This window comes from Scyliorhinus canicula, chromosome 13 (assembly GCF_902713615.1).
Source record: "Scyliorhinus canicula chromosome 13, sScyCan1.1, whole genome shotgun sequence".
NCBI classification, from domain to species: Eukaryota; Metazoa; Chordata; class Chondrichthyes; order Carcharhiniformes; family Scyliorhinidae; genus Scyliorhinus; species Scyliorhinus canicula.
The window spans coordinates 26,656,582-26,677,746 of NC_052158.1; the positions used below are offsets into that span (position 1 = coordinate 26,656,582).

Genomic DNA, 21,165 nt, shown 5'->3' on the forward strand with positions numbered 1-21,165 from the left:
CAGGGATGATGAATGAGGTTGATGAGAGATATGCAGGGTTTTTGTCGAAGGGGAAGATCACCCCATTTTCCTCAATTTGTGTATCCAAACCCATAACCATCTTAAGGGACACAAGTGCGGCTCAAACATCTCTTACTGGAGAAGGATTTGGTTTTCCTGCCAGAGAGTTCAATGAAAGCTAAGGTATTAGTGAATGGGATACGTGGAGATTATATCCCAGTTCAATTGTATAAAGTACAATTGATGTGTGGTTTAGTGTCAGGTCCAGGAGTTGTTGAAGTGATTAAGAAATTCCCAGTGGACGGAGTAGCCTTACTTTTGGGAATGATTTGGCAGGAGTGAAGGTTACAGCTTCACCCATGTTACAGAGAGTCGGATGGAAGTACTACGGATAATGCATTAGATACCAGTGGCAGGGCAGGTGGGAATCAGGAAAACTCATTGGGCATTGACTCAAAGAAAGTAATCACATATCAAATGATAATGGTAGTGAATCTCAGAGAATGATTCCACACACAAGTTTGTCAAAGATAAAATCTAGCAGAGAACCAGATTTTGAGAACTTGAGACTGAAGGTGATCCCAAGAAGGAATCTGAATCTAATAATAATCACTTATTGTCACAATGAACTTCAATGAAGTTGCTGTGAAAAGCCCCTAGTCGCCACATTCCAACGCCTGTTCGGGGAGGCCGGTATGGGAATGGAACCCGCGCTGCTGGTCTTGTTCTGCATTACAAGCCTGCTGCCTTAATAGTAATAACAGTGATGAAGATTCAAACGAAACTTCTGAATCTGATTTTGGAGAAATTAAAACAGCTGCTATCGAATAGACCTGTCACAAACTGACCCTGAACAAATGGCAAGTAATTCTTCCAAATGTAGGAAAGAAAACAGCAAATCAGAAGAGGAAAGTGAATTGGACTTTTCTAAAAGCAATTTGTGACAGCCTCTTTCCGTAAACCCATTGCCATTCACTGCAGGTGGAAATATTTCCCAGAGCATGCCTGTTTTGAAGGAAAAAAATACATATTCAGGATGAGGACAGCAATGACTGTGAAGCGACACCAAGCAAACGGCTGATTAACCCACATACGTTTAAAGGCCCACAGTGACTGTTCAAGGTAAAAGAAGCAAATAGCAAAGCAGATGAAATAATTGGCGATCAATTCCTTTTGAAAATGAAGAGGAAGGCGGATGAAGAACCATACAGCGTCTCCGCAACCACATCTGTCAACGAAAACAGGAAGTTCATGGAACCAACAAGTGTTATCCTTTGATTCTGAAAGTAGGGGAGGAAAATTGTAATCTGGACAGCACAAATTGTGTCAGTCCATATTACTAAGTGAAAAATGAAAATCGCTTATTGTCACGAGTAGGCTTCAATGAAGTTACTGTGAAATGCCCCTAGTCGCCACATTCCGGCGCCTATCCGGGGAGGCTGGTACGGGAATCGAACCGTGCTGCTGGCCTGCTTGGTCTGCTTTAAAAGCCAGCGATTTAGCCTTGTGAGCTAAACCAGCCCCTTAAGTAAAGGTAAACATTATGATTGCAAAGACTCTGAGAAAGAGGTAAAATCTGTAAAGAATGGTACAAATAAAGCCAACCAACACTGCGAAGGTTGAACCCTCAGCTTTATTTGTCGCTGAAAGTGACCATGTGAAGGAAAAAAGGGAATGTAAAGCTGGGGGGATTGAAGTGTTTATTGATTAAAAATGAACCAAATATTTCCCTCAGCATTGACAATACTGCTGGTAGTTTGGCTACGGAAAATCCTTGAAATGTGGATAAACATTCATTGGACAATCAGGAAAGACTGGCTGCTTTATGAGAAAGACAGAAGTACAGCAGAAACTCCTTCAGGGAATCCCCTAATTTAGGCAGTCAGGAACCCGACAAAGCGAAGCACATTGGGCTGAATTCTCCCCCATGGGGATTTTCTGTTTTCCCGGCAGACAGGGAATTTCCCGACAGCGTGGGGCTGCCCCACAATTGGAAACCCCATTGACTAGCCGGTGAAATGGAGAATCCCGATGGCGTGCTGCACCAGAAATCTGGTGGGACGGAGAAACCTCTCCATTGTCTTGGATTTTGAAGGAGAGTGAAAAGGCGTTTTTTGAAGCTACCAGATGTAGTTCTAAAACTAAAGATGCAAACCTATCAGCAGGAGAAGAACAGAGAGAAGACCTAATAATGACACGGAAAGGAACTAGACGGAACTGCAGGGATACACCATTAAATAATCATGATGTAGACATAAGAAACTGAACCATTAAAAAACATCCATCTCGACTAAAACCACGGAGACTGGCTCAGTTAGAGACTAAAACATAGTGCATGTTGGATATTTTGTGGAAACGAGCAGAAACACTGTGGTCCACAGAATGACACGTAGATTGAAGGCCATGAATACAAATCCAGTGTTAGTGGGCAAATGGTGCTGGCCGCCCCGGACTTTTCAGACCATTAAAAATGGCCACAGGTGCCAATGACATAGGAGTTGGGGCAGTGCTATTAGCCCTTCAGCAATTTTAGCCTTTTAGGGCAGGAGGTATGTAAGGGTTCTTCCTGATGATTCCCTTATTTCCCTTTTCTTTATTTTTCCATTATCATTTTTGATCCATGGATGCTTAATAGACATGTATCTTTAAATCAAGCAGCAGAGACCAGGTGGAATTCAGCAAGTTGCAACATAGTATATGGTGCTGCTAATTTTGGACAACAGAACTCCGACCTCTGCACCCGAGAGATGGGGTGGGATTTGGTTCGATTGGTTGGCTGGGGGCCAACGAATTGGCCAAAAGACCATATTCTGCCCGGTAATGGGTGGTGATTGGATCCTGTCTGAGTGGGATGATTTTCAGAGAACTATGGAAGCAGAGTTTGAATCCTGGACACTCGGGAAGGACCTGCTTGTTCTGTCTCGCTCTCTCCAGAAAGGCTGTGGTGTGCTGTATTTCTGAAACTGCAGAGACCTGAATGAATTTACAGTGAAACCATTACAGGCTGCAAACAGAGACCTGGATCTGAAAGCTTACTTTGAAGGAAGGTCTGCTTAAAGATAACCTTTTATTTATTATTTTCACGCCTCCCCTCCATTCTGTGTTTATTGTGTGTGTGTGTGTGTGTGTGTGTGGGTATATAGAGGGTGGGGGATTAGAAATTTGACTATTTAACCAGTTCTTTTTGCTGCATGTTTCCTTGTAGCTCTTAATATAAATAGAAAGTAATTGTATTTAAATTTACAAACCTGGTGACTCTAATTATCGGGCAGCCAAGGACTAAAGACTTTTTCATAGACTTTTTTTATAAAATAGAGTACCCAGTTATTTTTTTCCAATTAAGGGGCAATTTAGCATGGCCAATCCACCTACCCTGCACATCTTTGGGTTGTGGGGGCGAAACCCACGTAAGCACGGGGAGAATGTGCAAACTCCACACGGACAGTGACCCAGAGCCGGAGTTGGACCTGGGACCTCGGCGCCATGAGGCAGCAGTGCTAACCCACCGTGTCACCGTGCTGTCTTACTTTTTCTAAGAATTATTGGTTAATTCAATTGCATGCGACTCTGGTCAAGGAGATCTGAAATTGATGGCGCCCTAGTCCAGGGTGTTGTAACAATATTAAATCAAAACATGATGTCCCCCCACCTCGACGGAGCCAGTGGACTGTATGTGCTCCCTCACCAGAGATGCTCAGCCGTAAATGTAGCTGTGTACTGTGCTGGAGGATCAGCCTGGATTATTCTCTCTGCTCCCACCAAACCCCCTTCCCTCCTCCTGGCTAATATTTATTTCTTCATCAACATCACTAAAAATAGAGCATTTGATTGTTAATGTGTTGCTGTTTGTGTGAGCTTGACTTGCACACATTGATTGCTGCTCTTCCCACATTACACATTTCAAAAAAAGTGCTTCATTGTCTGATGTGCTTTGGGGTGACCTGAGGATGTGACGGGCACTGCTTGAAACATGACTTGGGGTGTGAGGGAGGTGTGGGTGTGTGGGTGGGGCGGTGGGGGGGGGGGGGGGGGGGGGGGGGGTGGGGGGGGGAGTGGGGGGGGGGGTGGGGGGGGGGGGGGGGTGGGGGGGGGGGGAACAAGGCAAGGGAGCTAATCACTGAACCATAGCAGACATTGAATCTGGTAGAAGCAAGATAAATTGATGTTTAGGAAGTAGATATAAACCGTGAGGGACGTGGGCCTTGTGAGGTGTTGGGAGAATGTGCGGAGATGAATTTTGATGTTCCCCAATCCGGATGGATTGGGGGAGTGTTGCTGCTGATCCGTTGATGCTATAACCCTCCCTGCCCCGCTTCCTTTTGTCATCAGGCCTCGGCTAACCAGCGAGCTGGCAGGGCCGGCCGCGTGGCAGCGGGGAAGTGCTTCCGTCTCTACACGGCCTGGGCCTTCAAGCACGAGATGGAGGAAACATCCATCCCAGAAATCCAGCGGACGAACCTGGGCAACGTGGTGCTGCTGCTGAAGAGTTTGGGTAAGGAGGTGAAGGGCTTGTTTTTGGAAACGCATCTTTCATAACCTCAAGATGTCTGGAAGGGCTTTACAATGGTTGAGGTCCTTGTTGATGTGTAGCTGCTGTTGTGAACTCCAGCATCCTAATTTGTGCGCTGCAAGATCTAGCGGTCAACTCTTATTTTTTAATTATCTGGAAGCTCGGGGGAGCCTATGGTTTTCCACTGATGCTTTCTCCATGGCAACACCTTGGCCAATCAGAGTCGACTTTCCAAACAATCAACAGTACTACTTCCCCAGCAGTACAAATTGTTGCGATTGTCTGAAATTTGGCATTCTTGCATTTATCCTGACGCTGTGCAAGTCGAGAACCTTGGGCATCTGTAGCTCTCTTCGGCCGTTTTCACACTGTGGTGTTAGTGATATTGGTTGGCGGGTAAACATTGGGTTGGGGCGGCCTGGTGGCACAGTGGTTAGCACTGCTGCCTCACGGTGCCAATGTCCCAAGTTCGATCCCGGCCCCGGGTCACTGTCCGCGTGGAGTTTGCACATTCTCCGTGTCTCCGCGGGTCTCACCCCCACAACCCAAAGATGTGTAGGGTAGGTGGAAATGGCCATGCAAAATTGCCCCTTAATTGGGAAAAAAATTGGATGCTCTAAATTTATATAAAAGGAAACATTGGATCAGAGCAAGGATGCAAAGTCTCCCTGCTCCTCTTCAAATTCGGACCCCAGGAGCCATCTGTCGTGAGGACAAATGGAGAGTACCCAATTCAGTTTTTCCAATTAAGGGGCAATTTAGCGTGGCCAATCCACCTAGCCTGCACATCTTTGGGTTGCAAGGTGAAACACACACACACACGGGGAGAATGAGCAAACTCCACACGGACAGTGACCCGGGGCCGGGATCGAACCTGGGACCTTGGCGCCGTGAGGCCGCAGGGCTAACCCACTACACCACCGTGCTGCCCTGGGGGTACCTCAATTTTACATCTCATATAAGGCCATCAAACAGTGTGGCACTCACCCAGTGCTTCCCAGTTAGCCCAGAGGTGGGATTTGAACTCTCAATATTCTGATTCGGAGGCCAGTGTATGACCCAGTGAGCCACCTTCAGGCAGGGCGAGGATATTTGGGGAAGTGGGGTGAGGGTGGGACCCCTTAACAGCACCTTTGGGGAAATTGTCTCTGGCATGGCTCAACCTGGTTATTTTTTGGGTTTTCAAGCTCTGGTTTCTTTATGTTCAGTGCTCCATACCCAGCCGACCAAGTGAACCCCCACTCGCTCCCCACAAAATGTGTCTGACTGGCCCAATAGTCAGTTTAGCTCAGTTATCTGGACAGCTGGTATGTGATGCCGAGCGAGGCCAACAGCGTGCGTTCAATTCCCATACTGGCTGACGTTATTCATGAATGCCCCGCTTTCTCAACCTTGCCCCTCGCCTGGTGTGTGTTGACCCTCAGGTTAAATCACCACCAGTCAGCTCTCCCCCCCCTCAAAGAGCAAAACAACCTATAGTCAGGTGCTATGGCGACTTTACTTACTCGTCAGGTAAATGGAGTCAGCTCAGAGGCTGGACAGAAAGCTTGTGTTTTAAATGACTGGATATTTTTGTGTTTTGAATTACTGGATACCGGACCCCAGTGCACATGAGTTTAGTGAATGAGCAGCCTGTCCGTGTTGGTCTCACCCAGGAACCGATCCACCTCTTCCTGCCTGGATTCCCATCGCAATGTGCTGTTGGCTGTTCGGCGCCTTTCTGTTTATTGCCCATCTCATGGTGCCAACAGCAGACAGCCCGTTTAACGCCCACCCTCTCTCCTCATTTCAGGAATCAATGACTTGATCCACTTTGATTTCATGGACCCCCCTCCTCACGAGACCCTTGTGCTGGCCTTGGAGCAGCTGTACGCACTGGGAGCTCTCAACCACCTCGGAGAGCTCACCAAGGTAAGGCACATGGCTGGGACGGGCAGGATTACCTTCTTTAATTGAACCTTTCCTGCCTGACTTTCCTGAACCTCCTCCTCTTCACTCTCACACCACTCGCTCCTCCCAAGCTATAAAACCCCTTCCATTCCCATTCGTTCTTCACCACATTGCAATCAAGAGGTTTTTTTTCTTTGTCCTTTCATGGGATGTTGCCCGACCCTAATTGCCCTTGAGCTGAACATTTCAGGGGACAGAAGGTACCCGATCTGGAGTCACTAGTAGGCCAGACCGGGTAAGGATGGCAGATTTCCTTCCCTAAAGGGGACATTAGTGAACCAGGTGGGTTTGTACAAGACTCGATGATAGCTTCGTGGTCACCATTACTGAGAGTAGCTTTATAATCCAGATTTTATCAATTAAGTTTAAATTTCACCAGCTGTGGGGGGGCAGCACAGCGGCGGAGTGCTTAGCACTGCTGCCTCACGGCGCCAAGGACCTAGGCCCCAGGTCACTGTCTGTGAGGAGTGTGCGCATTCTCCCTGTGTCTGCATGGGTCTCACCCCCACAACCCAAAAGATGTGCAGAGTAGGTGAGTTGGCCACTCTTAAATGCCCCTCAATTGGGGGAAGAAAAGAATTGGGTACTCTAAATAGATTTATATAAATATATATATTTATATATATATATATATATTATAAATTTAGAGTACCCAATTATTTTTTTACCAATTAAGGGGCAATTTAGTGTGGCTAATCCACTTACTCTGCACATCTTTGGGTTGTGGGGGCGAGACCCATGCAGACACGGGGAGAATGTGCAAACTCCACAGTGAGCCTGGGTCAGGATCAAACCCAGGTTCTCAGCGTCGTTGGCACTAATGCTAACCACTGTGCCACCATGCCGTCCTTAAGTACATTTTAAAAAACATTTCACCAGCTGCTGTGTTGCGATTTTAACCCATGTCCACAGGATATTAACCTGGGCCTCTGCATTAGTACTTCTGTGACATTAGGGCGGCACTGTGTCACAGTGGTTATCACTGCTGCCTCACAGTGCCAGGGACCCGGGTTTAATTCGGTCTTGGGTGACTGTCTGTGTGTCTCCCCACGCCAGCATGCATTTCCTCCGGGTGCTACGGTTTCCTTCCACAGTCCAAAGATGTGCAGGTTAGATGGATTGGCAATGCTAAATTGCCAATTACTGTCCAAAGGTTAGGTTAGGTGTGGTTACAGAGTGTGGGGATCAAGTGGGAATTAGGCCTAGGTAGGGTGGCCTTTCAGAGGGTTGGTACAGACTTGATGGGCCGAATAGACTCCTTCTACACTGCAGATTCCTACTACGCCACTAACTGCCCCTGAATTGCACCATTCTCTGCTTACTCTCTCCCCATTAGCTCATGACCTCGTTCAGTCGCACCCTCCTCTTACAATCTGCAGGCTTTAAAACTCAAGCTTGGTGTCATCTCACTATAACCTCCAGATTTGTATCAGCCCTGGTGCTATTGTGTGAATTTAATTCAACCGCACCATTGCATTACTTTGTATTTCTCAAGGAGATCGCATTAGCTTCTCCTCAATACAGCATTCCACCGGCATTCCTCTTCTTCCCCCCCCCCCCCCCCCCTCTCTTTATCTGCTGCCGCCCTCCCCTGATCTTAATCCCTCTATGCCGGGCGCTTTTCCAGTATCCTGTTTTCCCTGACGTTTTTCCACGTCTCTGTCGTTCCAGCTTGGCCGCAGGATGGCAGAACTGCCTGTGGACCCCATGCTGTCAAAAATGATCCTGGCCTCCGAGAAGTAAGTCGCGATCAATGCTGTTTAGCCCCACGGGTAAGGGAGAGAAATGGCCAGTCAGCCGAGCGAGGCCTGTTCTTCTGTCTTCATGACTCACATAGTTATTTTTGAAAGGATCAATAAGTTTATTAATCATAATACTATTAACCTTTAAATTACCCACATAAAACAAGAGATACCCCAGCTTCATGTATACTACCTACAAAGATGGCTTGGTAGGCTGTGGATTGGATCACTGGAATTCCTCTGGCCCGTCTTCATAAAGGTCGTTCTTGCTGTCAGTCTCTTCCTTCCTTCCTCTCGGTCTGGTCAATGTCACCTCGGCCTTTGCTCCTGACTCGCACAGTTGAAAGACTCACTGTTCCTAGCACCACCTCATGCTTGTCTCAACTTCCCTCCTTGGAGACCAATTCCCCGTGATATCTGTTAATGTTATATATGCACAGGGAGCAGGAGTCAGGCTATTCAGCCCCTCAAATTGCTTTGCCATTTAATAAGATCAAGGTGTTGTATTTTATATTTTCCCCGCGTCTTGACTGTGATAGAGAAATTCAAACAGCATTCATTGGATAAGCAAAACTGAACTTTATTCACTAATTAGAACTGCTAGCAGAAATGGCAGAAACTTGGAGTCGGAAGGCAGTCAATTACAAACTGCGGAGTCCGTCCCAAGTCTGCGATATTACAGGAAAAGAAGGCGATTCTTATACATTATAGGATCAAGATAACATGAATACAACTCGGTTAGGAATTTGATCAAAAGTAAACATAAGTAATAATCGTTACCATGGCATCACCTTGCTGACCTCCAGGGGACTTGAGTTTCATATCATTATCTTGTCTTTGTTTTAAGAAAGGGAAGAAGTTGTTTAGGAACAGGAAGAAATAGTTGTTCAGCTTGTTATGTATTAAGATTACTTCTAGGTTCAAGCCTTATCTAGACTCTCAGGACATGCTGTCTATGTGTATTCTGAATCTGTGTCTTAGGTTAAATTCAATTGTACCAAGAAGACTTGACTAGTTTTCCCATCATGCCATTATTTGCTTCACATAATACCACAAAGGTTGATCTTATACTAACTTCAAAGGTGGCATGGTGGCACAGTGGTTAGCACTGCTGCCTCATGACGCTGAGAACCCAGGTTCGACCCTGGGCCCGGATGACTGTCCGTGTGGAGTTTGCACATTCTCCCTTTGTCTGCGTGGGCCTCACCCCACAACCCAAAAAGATATGCAGGTTAGGTGAATTGGCCACAATAATTTGACCCTTAATTAGAAATAAAATAACTGGGTACCCTCGAAGTTTACTAAAAAAAAAACCCAAAAAACTTTGAATCTACACTCCGCTGACCCCCAATAATCCATTACCCATCCTTATTTCCCAAGAATCTATCTAGCTGTGCCTTAGAAATATTCAAAGACTCTGCTTACACCACCTTTTGAGGAAGAGAATTCCAGAGACTCGTGATCCTCTGAAGGAAAAGATTTTGTCTCATCTCCATCTTAAGTAGGTAACTCTATGTTTAAACAGTGATCCCGGTCCTAGATTCTCCGACAAGAGGAAACATTGTCTCCACGTCCACCCTGTCGATACCCCTCAGCACCTTAAATGTTTCGATCAAGTCGCCTCTTCTAAACTCTAGTGGATACAAGCCTAGCTTATCCAAACGGTCTTCATTAGACTACCCACCCATTGGAGGCATTAGTCTGGGAGAACCTCACCGAACCGATTCCAACATTCTTCTCCATTAGCTGACTGTTCTCAATCTTTAAGACTACCATTCCCATTAAAACCATATGGAATTAATGAGAGAGAAAACCAACCCAAAAGGTGAACAAGATCTGCCTGAGTTTCTGCTGCTTAATGTTAACCGGGGAGGGGACGGACACACACACCAGGTGAAGAGACTTGCCACAGACTCCAAAGTACTCATTGCCACTCCGCTCTATCCACAGGTACCAATGCTCAGAGGAGATCCTAACCATTGCAGCCATGCTGTCGGTCAACAATGCCATTTTCTACCGACCCAAAGACAAGGTGGTGCATGCGGACAACGCTCGCATGAACTTCTTCCTGCCGGGTGGTGACCACCTGGTGCTGCTAAATGTCTACACACAGGTGATGGAGCACCCAACTGTCAGTACTGTGCGAATCTCCCTGTATACAGGGACTGTGTAACTCTCTCCATATTCAGGGACTGTGTAACTCTCTCCATATTCAGGGACTGTGTAACTCTCCCTGTATTCAGGAGCTGTGTAACTCTCTCTGCATTCAGGGCCTGTGTGAATCTCCCTGTATTCAGGAGCTGTTTAACTCTCTCCGTGTTCAGGGACTGTATAACTCTCCCTGCATTCAGGGACTGTGTGAATCTCCCTGTATTCAGGGACTGTGTGAATCTCCCTGTATTCAGGGACTGTGTAACTCTCCCTGTATTCAGGAGCTGTTTAACTCTCCCTGTATTCAGGGACTGTGTAACTCTCCCTGTATTCAGGAGCTGTTTAACTCTCCCTGTATTCAGGGACTGTGTAACTCTCTCTGTATTCAGGAGCTGTGTAACTCTCCCTGCATTCAGGGACTGTGTAACTCACTCCGTATTCAGGGACTGTGTAACTCTCTCCGTATTCAGGGACTGTGTAACTCTCTCTGCATTCAGGGACTGTGTAACTCTCCCTGCATTCAGGGACTGTGTAACTCACTCCGTATTCAGGGACTGTGTAACTCTCTCCGTATTCAGGGACTGTGTAACTCTCCCTGCATTCAGGGACTGTGTAACTCTCTCTGCATTCAGGGACTGTGTAACTCTCTCTGTATTCAGGGACTGTGTAACTCTCTCTGTATTCAGGAGCTGTGTAACTCTCTCTGCATTCAGGGATTGTGTAATTCTCTGTATTCAGGGACTGTGTAACTCTCCCTGCATTCAGGGACTGTGTAACTCTCTCTGTATTCAGGGACTGTGTAACTCTCTATGTATTCAGGAACTGTGTAACTCTCTCTGTATTCATGAGCTGTGTAACTCTCTGTATGCAGGGACTGTGTAACTCTCTCTGTATTCAGGGACTGTGTAATTCTCTGTATGCAGGGACTGTGTAACTCTCTCTGTATTCAGGAGCTGTGTAACTCTCTCTGCATTCAGGGACTGTGTAACTCTCTCTGCATTCAGGGACTGTGTAACTCTCTCTGTATTCAGGAGCTGTGTAACTCTCTCTGTATTCAGGGACTGTGTAACTCTCCCTGCATTCAGGGACTGTGTAACTCTCTGTATTCAGGGACTGTTTAACTCTCTCTGCATTCAGGGACTGTGTAACTCTCCCTGCATTCAGGGACTGTGTAACTCTCTCTGCATTCAGGGACTGTGTAACTCTCTGTATTCAGGGACTGTGTAACTCTCCCTGCATTCAGGGACTGTGTAACTCTCTGTATGCAGGGACTGTGTAACTCTCCCTGCATTCAGGGACTGTGTAACTCTCCCTGCATTCAGGGACTGTGTAACTCTCCCTGCATTCAGGGACTGTGTAACTCTCCCTGCATTCAGGAGCTGTGTAACTCTCCCTGCATTCAGGGACTGTGTAACTCTCTTTGCATTAAGGGACTGTATAACTCTCTCGGTATTCAGGGACTGTGTAACTCTCCCTGCATTCAGGGACTGTGTAACTCTCCCTGCATTCAGGGACTGTGTAACTCTCTTTGCATTCAGGGACTGTATAACTCTCTCGGTATTCAGGGACTGTGTAACTCTCCCTGCATTCAGGAGCTGTGTAACTCTCTTTGCATTCAGGGACTGTATAACTCTCTCGGTATTCAGGGAATGTGTAACTCTCCCTGCATTCAGGGACTGTGTAACTCTCTGTATGCAGGGACTGTGTAACTCTCTCTGTATTCAGGGACTGTGTAACTCTCCCTGCATTCAGGAGCTGTGTAACTCTCTCTGCATTCAGGGCCTGTGTAACTCTCTCTGCATTCAGGGACTGTGTAACTGCATTCAGGCACTGTGTAACTCTCTGCATTCAGGGCCTGTGTAACTCTCTCTGCATTCAGGGAATGTATAACTCTCTCTGCATTCAGGGACTGTGTAACTCGCTCTGCATTCAGGGACTGTGAAACTCTGCATTCACGGACTGTGTAAAACTCTGTATTCAGGGACTGTGAAACTCTCACCATTCAGGGACTGTGTAACTCTGCATTCAGGGACTGTGTAATTCTCTGCATTCAGGGAGTGTGTAACTCTGTCTGCATTCATGGATTGTGTAACTCTCTCTGTATTCAGGGACTGTGTAATTCTCTGTATTCAGGGACTGTGTAACTCTCTGCATTCAGGGACTGTGTAACTCTCTCTGCATTCAGGGACTGTGTAACTCTCTCTGTATTCAGGGACTGTGAAACTCTGCATTCACGGACTGTGTAATTCTCTGTATTCAGAGACTGTAACTCTCTACACTCAGGGAATGTGTAACTCTCTGCATTCAGGGACTATGTAATTCTCTGTATTCAGGGACTGTGTAACTCTCTCTGCATTCAGGGACTGTGTAACTCTGCATTCAGGGACTGTAACTCTGCATTCAGGGACTGTGTAACTCTCTGCATTCAGGGACTGTGTAACTCTCTGCATTCAGGGACTGTGTAACACTCTGTATTCAGGGAGTGTGTAACTCTCTCTGCACTTGGGGACTGTGTAACTCTCTGTATTCAGGGACTGTGGAACTCTCTGTATTCAGGGACTGTGTGACTCCCCCTGTATTCATGATGTGTAACTCTCTCTGTATCCAGGGACTGTGTAAGTCTTTGTTCAGGGGATTGTGTAACACTCTCTGTATTATTGGACTGTGTAACTCTCCCTGTGTTATGGGATTGTGTAACCCTCAGTATTCAGGGTTTGTCTAACTTCCTGCTTTTAGGGACTGCGTAAATCTCCCTGTATTGGGGGACTGTGTAAATCTGTTTATATTCTGGGGTTGTGTAAACCTTTCATTCCCTTTCTCCCCCCCCCCCCCCCCCCCCCCCCCCACCCCCCACACACACTGCAGTGGGTTGAAAGCGCCTATTCAACACAGTGGTGTTACGAGAACTTCATTCAGTTTCGTTCCATGCGGAGAGCCCGGGATGTCCGTGAGCAGCTCGAAGGTCTGATGGAGAGGATTGAGGTAGAGATGAAATCGTCTGCTGGCGATAACATCCTTATCCGCAAGGTGAGTGTGTGGATTAGAAGCTGTAGCTGACTGTAGCTCAGGACCTCGCTGTAAGTAGCTGGGCTAGCGCAGTAGCAGCACCCATGATCAGAGTTGGGGGGTAGAGTCTGAAATGTGAGAGTAAAAGAGACCATTCAGCCATTCAATGCGCTCAATTAGTGGGGCTGATTGGATAGATCCACCAAAAGGCCGGTGTTAAGATTCCAGACAAGAATTTGTAAAATTCTGCGCAAAGGATACTTCGTCACAGGAGTGATAACACTGACTAATAAATATCTTTTATGTTAAAACAAACTAATTTAAACACTGAACAAATCACATTTGCAACAACAAAGTAACAGAATTTACGTTTAACAGTTCCAAACTAAAAGGAAAAAGTTTACCTTGCTCCCGACACCTGCAGTTATATTTATGCATATTCCAATTAAGCAACCCAATGTAGTTCAAAGATCACTTATAAATACAGTTTCTCTTTGCAAACACCTTAGAACAGTATAAGTACGTAGGGCCGAATGGCCTCTTTCTGTGCTATACAATTTCACCACCGCAGACTGTTTCATGTTGATTTCAATAAACATGGCCACTCATGGACGAGGAGAAGCGAGGTTAGCTGACCCTTAAAATTAGCTGATCTGCGCAGTGGGCTCCCAGTGATGACACCTGGGAGGACAATGTGTTTGGGAGGACAATGTGTCTTTGTGGGATTTGGAGGTTTGCGCAGTGTTCTCACGTACAGCTCTTCTCCCCTTTCTCTGAAGACCATCACCGCCGGTTTCTTCTACCACACGGCCCGCCTCACCCGAACCGGCTACAAGACAGTCAAACACCAACAGGCGGTCTATATTCACCCAAACAGCAGCCTATTCGAGGAACAGCCCCGATGGCTCATCTACCACGAGCTTGTCTTCACCACGAAGGAGTTTATGAGACAGGTACTTTTCCCCCCACCCTCTCCTCTCCCCCCCCCCCCCCCCCCCCCCCCCCACACACACAAAGACACACTCTCTCTCGTTCTCGGTCCCTCTCTCGTTCTCGGTCCCTCTCTCGTTCTCGGTCCCTCTCTATCGGACCCTCCCTCTCGGACCCTCCCTCTCGGACCCTCCCTCTCGGTCCCTCTCTCTCGATCCCTCTCTCGGTCCCTCTCTCTCGGTCCCTCTCTCTCGGTCCTTCTCTCTCGGTCCCTCTCTCTCGGTCCCTCTCTCTCGGACCCTCTCTCTCGGTCCCTCTCTCTCGGTCCCTCTCTCTCGCACCCTCTCTCTCGGTCCCTCCCTTTTTTTTTCTTTTTCTATAAATTTAGAGTACCCAATTCATTTTTTCCAATTAAGGGGCAATTTAGCATGTTCAATCCACCTAGCCTGCACATCTTTGGGTTGTGGGGGCGAAACCCACGCAAACACGGGGAGAATGTGCAAACTCCACACGGACAGTGACCCAGAGCCGGGATCGAACCTGGGACCTCGGCGTCGTGAGGCAACAGGGCTAACCCACTGCGCCACCGTGCTGCCCTTCTCGGTCCCTCCCTCTCGGTCCCTCTCTCTCGGACCCTCGCTCTCAGTCCCTCTCTCTCGGTCCCTCTCTCTCGGTCCCTCTCTCTCGGACCCTCTCTCTCGTTCCCTCCCTCTCAGTCCCTCTCTCTCGGTCCCTCTCTCTCGGTCCCTCCCTCTCGGTCCCTCTCTCTCGGACCCTCTCTCTCGCTCCCTCGGACCCTCGCGCTCGGACCCTCTCTCTCGGTCCCACTCTCTCGGTCCCTTCCTCTCAGGCCCTCACTCTCGGTCCCTCTCTCTCGGTCCCTCTCTCTCGGTCCCTCTCTCTCGGTCCCTCTCTCTCGGTCCCTCTCTCTCGGTCCCTCCCTCTCGGTCCCTCTCTCTCGGTCCCTCTCTCTCGGTCCCTCGCTCTCGGTCCCGCGCTCTCGGTCCCTCCCTCTCGGTCCCTCTCTCTCGGTCCCTCTCTCTCGGTCCCTCGCTCTCGGTCCCTCGCTCTCGGTCCCTCGCTCTCGGTCCCTCCCTCTCGGTCCCTCCCTTTCGGTCCCTCCCTCTGGGACCCTCTCTCTGGGACCCTCTCTCTCGGACCCTCGCTCGGACCCTCCCTCTCGACCCTCCCTCTCGGACCCTCTCTCGGTCCCTCTCTCTCGGACCCTCGCTCTCGGACCCTCGCTCTCGGACCCTCTCTCTCGGACCCTCGCTCTCGGACCCTCTCTCTCGGACCCTCTCTCTCGGTCCCTCTCTCTCGTTCCCTCCCTCTCGGTCCCACTCTCTCGCTCCCTCTCGGACCCTCGCTCTCGCACCCTCCCTCTCGGACCCTCTCTCTCTCGGTCCCGCTCTCTCGGTCCCTCTCTCTCGGTCCCTCCCTCTCGGACCCTCCCTCTCTGTCCCTCTTTCACGGACCCTCTCTCTCTGTCCCTCTCTCTCGGACCCTCCCTCTCGGACCCTCGCTCTCGGACCCTCGCTCTCGGACCCTCGCTCTCGGACCCTCTCTTTCGGACCCTCCCTCTCGGACCCTCCCTCTCGCACCCTCCCTCTCGGACCCTCCCTCTCGGTCCCTCTCTCTCGGTCACTCTCTCTCGGTCCCTCTCTCTCGGTCCCTCTCTCTCGGTCCCTCTCTCTCGGTCCCTCTCTCTCGGTCCCTCTCTCTCGGTCCCTCTCTCTCGGTCCCTCGCTCTCGGTCCCGCGCTCTCGGTCCCTCCCTCTCGGTCCCTCCCTCTCGGTCCCTCGCTCTCGGTCCCTCCCTCTCGGTCCCTCGCTCTCGGTCCCTCCCTCTCGGTCCCTCCCTTTCGGTCCCTCCCTCTGGGACCCTCTCTCTCGGACCCTCTCTCTCGGACCCTCTCTCGGTCCCTCTCTCTCGGACCCTCGCTCGGACCCTCCCTCTCGACCCTCCCTCTCGGACCCTCTCTCGGTCCCTCTCTCTCGGACCCTCGCTCTCGGACCCTCCCTCTCGGACCCTCCCTCTCGGACCCTCCCTCTCGGACCCTCCCTCTCGGTCCCTCTCTCTCGGTCCCTCTCTCTCGGTCCCCTCTCTCTCGGTCCCTCTCTCTCGGTCCCTCTCTCTCGGACCCCCTCTCTCGGACCCTCCCTCTCGGACCCTCCCTCTCGGACCCTCTCTCTCGGACCCTCTCTCTCGGTCCCTCTCTCTCGGTCTCCCTCCCTCGGTCCCCCTCCCTCGGACCCTCCCTCTCGGACCCTCCCTCTCGGACCCTCCCTCTCGGACCCTCCCTCTCGGACCCTCCCTCTCGGACCCTCCCTCTCGGACCCTCCCTCTCGGACCCTCCCTCTCGCACCCTCCCTCTCGCACCCTCCCTCTCGCACCCTCCCTCTCGCACCCTCTCGCTCGGTCCCTCCCTCTCGGACCCTCCCTCTCGCACCCTCCCTCTCGCACCCTCCCTCTCGCACCCTCCCTCTCGCACCCTCCCTCTCGCACCCTCCCTCTCGGACCCTCTCTCTCGGTCACTCTCTCTCGGTCCCTCTCTCTCGGACCCTCTCTCTCGGACCCTCCCTCTCGGACCCTCCCTCTCGGACCCTCCCTCTCGGTCCCTCTCTCTCGGTCCCTCTCTCTCGGTCCCTCCCTCTCGGTCCCTCCCTCTCGGTCCCTCGCTCTCGGTCCCGCGCTCTCGGTCCCTCCCTCTCGGTCCCTCTCTCTCGGTCCCTCTCTCTCGGTCCCTCGCTCTCGGTCCCTCGCTCTCGGTCCCTCGCTCTCGGTCCCTCCCTCTCGGTCCCTCCCTTTCGGTCCCTCCCTCTGGGACCCTCTCTCTGGGACCCTCTCTCTCGGACCCTCGCTCGGACCCTCCCTCTCGACCCTCCCTCTCGGACCCTCTCTCGGTCCCTCTCTCTCGGACCCTCGCTCTCGGACCCTCGCTCTCGGACCCTCGCTCTCGGACCCTCGCTCTCGGACCCTCTCTCTCGGACCCTCTCTCTCGGTCCCTCTCTCTCGTTCCCTCCCTCTCGGTCCCACTCTCTCGCTCCCTCTCGGACCCTCGCTCTCGGACCCTCTCTCTCGGACCCTCTCTCTCGGTCCCGCTCTCTCGGTCCCTCTCTCTCGGTCCCTCCCTCTCGGACCCTCTCTCTCTGTCCCTCTTTCACGGACCCTCTATCTCTGTCCCTCTCTCTCGGACCCTCCCTCTCGGACCCTCGCTCTCGGACCCTCGCTCTCGGACCCTCGCTCTCGGACCCTCTCTTTCGGACCCTCCCTCTCGGACCCTCCCTCTCGCACCCTCCCTCTCGGACCCTCCCTCTCGGTCCCTCTCTCTCGGTCACTCTCTCTCGGTCCCTCTCTCTCGGTCCCTCTCTCTCGGTCCCTCTCTCTCGGTCCCTCTCTCTCGGTCCCTCTCTCTCGGTCCCTCTCTCTCGGTCCCTCTCTCTCGGTCCCTCGCTCTCGGTCCCGCGCTCTCGGTCCCTCCCTCTCGGTCCCTCCCTCTCGGTCCCTCGCTCTCGGTCCCTCCCTCTCGGTCCCTCCCTCTCGGTCCCTCCCTTTCGGTCCCTCCCTCTGGGACCCTCTCTCTCGGACCCTCTCTCTCGGACCCTCTCTCGGTCCCTCTCTCTCGGACCCTCGCTCGGACCCTCCCTCTCGACCCTCCCTCTCGGACCCTCTCTCGGTCCCTCTCTCTCGGACCCTCGCTCTCGGACCCTCCCTCTCGGACCCTCCCTCTCGGACCCTCCCTCTCGGTCCCTCTCTCTCGGTCCCTCTCTCTCGGTCCCTCTTTCTCGGTCCCTCTCTCTCGGTCCCTCTCTCTCGGACCCCCTCTCTCGGACCCTCCCTCTCGGACCCTCCCTCTCGGACCCTCTCTCTCGGACCCTCTCTCTCGGACCCTCTCTCTCGGTCCCTCTCTCTCGGTCCCCCTCCCTCGGACCCTCCCTCTCGGACCCTCCCTCTCGGACCCTCCCTCTCGGACCCTCCCTCTCGGACCCTCCCTCTCGGACCCTCCCTCTCGGACCCTCCCTCTCGGACCCTCCCTCTCGCACCCTCCCTCTCGCACCCTCCCTCTCGCACCCTCCCTCTCGCACCCTCTCGCTCGGTCCCTCCCTCTCGGACCCTCCCTCTCGCACCCTCCCTCTCGCACCCTCCCTCTCGCACCCTCCCTCTCGCACCCTCCCTCTCGCACCCTCCCTCTCGGACCCTCCCTCTCGGTCACTCTCTCTCGGTCCCTCTCTCTCGGACCCTCTCTCTCGGACCCTCCCTCTCGGACCCTCCCTCTCGGACCCTCCCTCTCGGTCCCTCTCTCTCGGACCTTCTCTCTCGGTCCCTCGCTCTCGGTCCCGCGCTCTCGGTCCCTCCCTTTCGGTCCCTCCCTCTGGGACCCTCTCTCTCGGACCCTCTCTCTCAGACCCTCTCTCTCGGACCCTCTCTCGGTCCCTCTCTCTCGGACCCTCGCTCTCGGACCCTCTCTCTCGGACCCTCGCTCTCGGACCCTCTCTCTCGGACCCTCTCTCTCGGACCCTCTCTCTCGGTCCCTCTCTCTCGTTCCCTCCCTCTCGGTCCCTCTCTCTCGTTCCCTCCCTCTCGGACCCTCGCTCTCGGACCCTCTCTCGGACCCTCTCTCTCGGTCCCTCTCTCTCGGACCCTCCCTCTCGGACCCTCCCTCTCGGACCCTCTCTCTCGGACCCTCTCTCTCGGACCCTCTCTCTCGGACCCTCTCTCTCGGTCCCTCTCTCTCGGATCCTCTCTCTCGGACCCTCGCTCTCGGTCCCTCCCTCTCGGACCCTCCCTCTCTCTCTCTCGGACCCTCTCTCTCTCTCTCTCTCTCTCGGACCCTCCCTCTCTCTCTCTCTCTCTCTAGCGGACCCTCTCTCTCTCTCTTGGACCCTCTCTCTCGGTCCCTATCTCTCTCTCGGACACTCACTCTCGGTCCCTCTCTCTCGGTCCCGCTCTCTCGGACCCTCCCTCTCTGTCCCTCCCTCTGGGACCCTCGCTCTCGGACCCTCGCTCTCGGACCCTCGCTCTCGGACCCTCGTTCTCGGACCCTCGCTCTCGGACCCTCGCTCTCGGACCCTCGCTCTCGGACCCTCTCTTCCGGACCCTCTCTCGGTCCCTCACTCTCGGACCCTCCCTCTCGGACCCTCCCTCTCGGACCCTCCCTCTCGGACCCTCTCTCTCGGTCCCTCTCTCTCGGATCCTCTCTCTCGGACCCTCGCTCTCGGACCCTCGCTCTCGGACCCTCGCTCTCGGACCCTCGCTCTCGGTTCCTCCCTCTCGGACCCTCCCTCTCTCTCTCTCGGACCCTCTCTCTCTCTCTCTCTCTCGGACCCTCCCTCTCTCTCTCTCTCTCTCTCTCTCTCTCGGACCCTCTCTCTCTCTCTTGGACCCTCTCGCTCGGTCCCTATCTCTCTCTCGGACCCTCACTCTCGGTCCCTCTCTCTCGGTCCCTCTCTCTCGGTCCCGCTCTCTCGGACCCTCCCTCTCGGACCCTCCCTCTCGGACCCTCCCTCTCGGACCCTCCCTCTCGGACCCTCCCTCTCGGACCCTCCCTCTCGGACCCTCCCTCTCGGTCCCTCTCTCTCGGTCCCTCTCTCTCGGTCCCTCTCTCTCGGTCCCTCTCTCTCGGTCCCTCTTTCTCGGTCCCTCTCTCTCGGTCCCTCTCTCTCGGACCCCCTCTCTCGGACCCTCCCTCTCGGACCCTCCCTCTCGGACCCTCTCTCTCGGACCCTCTCTCTCGGACCCTCTCTCTCGGTCCCTCTCTCTCGGTCTCCCTCCCTCGGTCCCCCTCCCTCGGACCCTCCCTCTCGGACCCTCCCTCTCGGACCCTCCCTCTCGGACCCTCCCTCTCGGACCCTCCCTCTCGGACCCTCCCTCTCGCACCCTCCCTCTCGCACCCTCCCTCTCGCACCCTCCCTCTCGCACCCTCCCTCTCGCACCCTCCCTCTCGGACCCTCTCGCTCGGTCCCTCCCTCTCGGACCCTCCCTCTCGCACCCTCCCTCTCGCACCCTCCCTCTCGCACCCTCCCTCTCGCACCCTCCCTCTCGCACCCTCCCTCTCGGACCCTCTCGCTCGGTCCCTCGCTCTCGGTCCCTCTCTCTCTCAGTCTCTCACTCGTTCTCTCTCCCGCGCTCTCGTGCCCGTGCACTCGTGCCTGCTCTCCCACGCCCGCTCTCCCACTCTCTATGGTTACCCACCCCCTCCATGGGAGTGCAGCTGACTTTGGTATCTCATTCTGAATATCCCGGTGTAAACCCAGCTCAGTGAGAGGCGGCAACTATGCACCTTTGGAGGGCATCACCAGCTGAGCCTGTCATTCCTAGCTCACCCCCACACGCACCGAGGTAACCAGAGAAGGATGAAGGGTTTGGGGGGAGGAGGGTGGAGAGACGGTTTCAAAATAAGGCGTCTCCTAATTAAGATGGAGGGGAGGAGGAATTTTGTCTCTGAGGGTGGTTGGTCTGTGGGTTCTCTCCCCCAGAGAGCAGTGCCGGGTTATTGAATATATTCAAGGCTGAGTTACAGATTTTTGATTGACAAGGGGCTCGGGCACCACTACGGTAGCATAGTGGTTAGCACTGTGGCTTCACAGCTCCAGGGTCCCAGGTGCGATTCCCCGCTGGGTCACTGTCTGTGCGGAGTCTGCACGTTCTCCCCGTGTCTGCGTGGGTTTCCTCCGGGCGCTCCGGTTTCCTCCCACAGTCCAAAGATGTGCAGGTGAGGTGGATTGGCCATGATAAATTGTCTTTAGCGACCAAAAAGGTAAGGAGGGGTTGTTGGGTTACGGGAATAGGGTGGAGGTGAGGGCTTAAATGGGTTGGTGCAGACTCGATGGGCCGAATGGCCTCCTTCTGCACTGTATGTTCTATTAGAAAAAAGGG

General features: G+C 52.7%; 1 protein-coding gene across 2 annotated transcripts in view; it reads left to right on the top strand.

Moving 5' to 3' along the window:
- Positions 1-21,165, top strand: part of LOC119976002 (pre-mRNA-splicing factor ATP-dependent RNA helicase DHX16-like) — a 57,937-nt gene that overhangs the window by 35,106 nt on the left and 1,666 nt on the right. For both annotated transcript variants that reach the window (XM_038816026.1, XM_038816025.1), the window contains exons 15-20: positions 4,330-4,492; positions 6,303-6,421; positions 8,132-8,199; positions 10,153-10,315; positions 13,219-13,380; positions 14,139-14,312. In XM_038816026.1, coding sequence (XP_038671954.1) covers positions 4,330-4,492; positions 6,303-6,421; positions 8,132-8,199; positions 10,153-10,315; positions 13,219-13,380; positions 14,139-14,312 — 849 coding nt within the window. The remainder of the gene's footprint in view (positions 1-4,329; positions 4,493-6,302; positions 6,422-8,131; positions 8,200-10,152; positions 10,316-13,218; positions 13,381-14,138; positions 14,313-21,165) is intronic.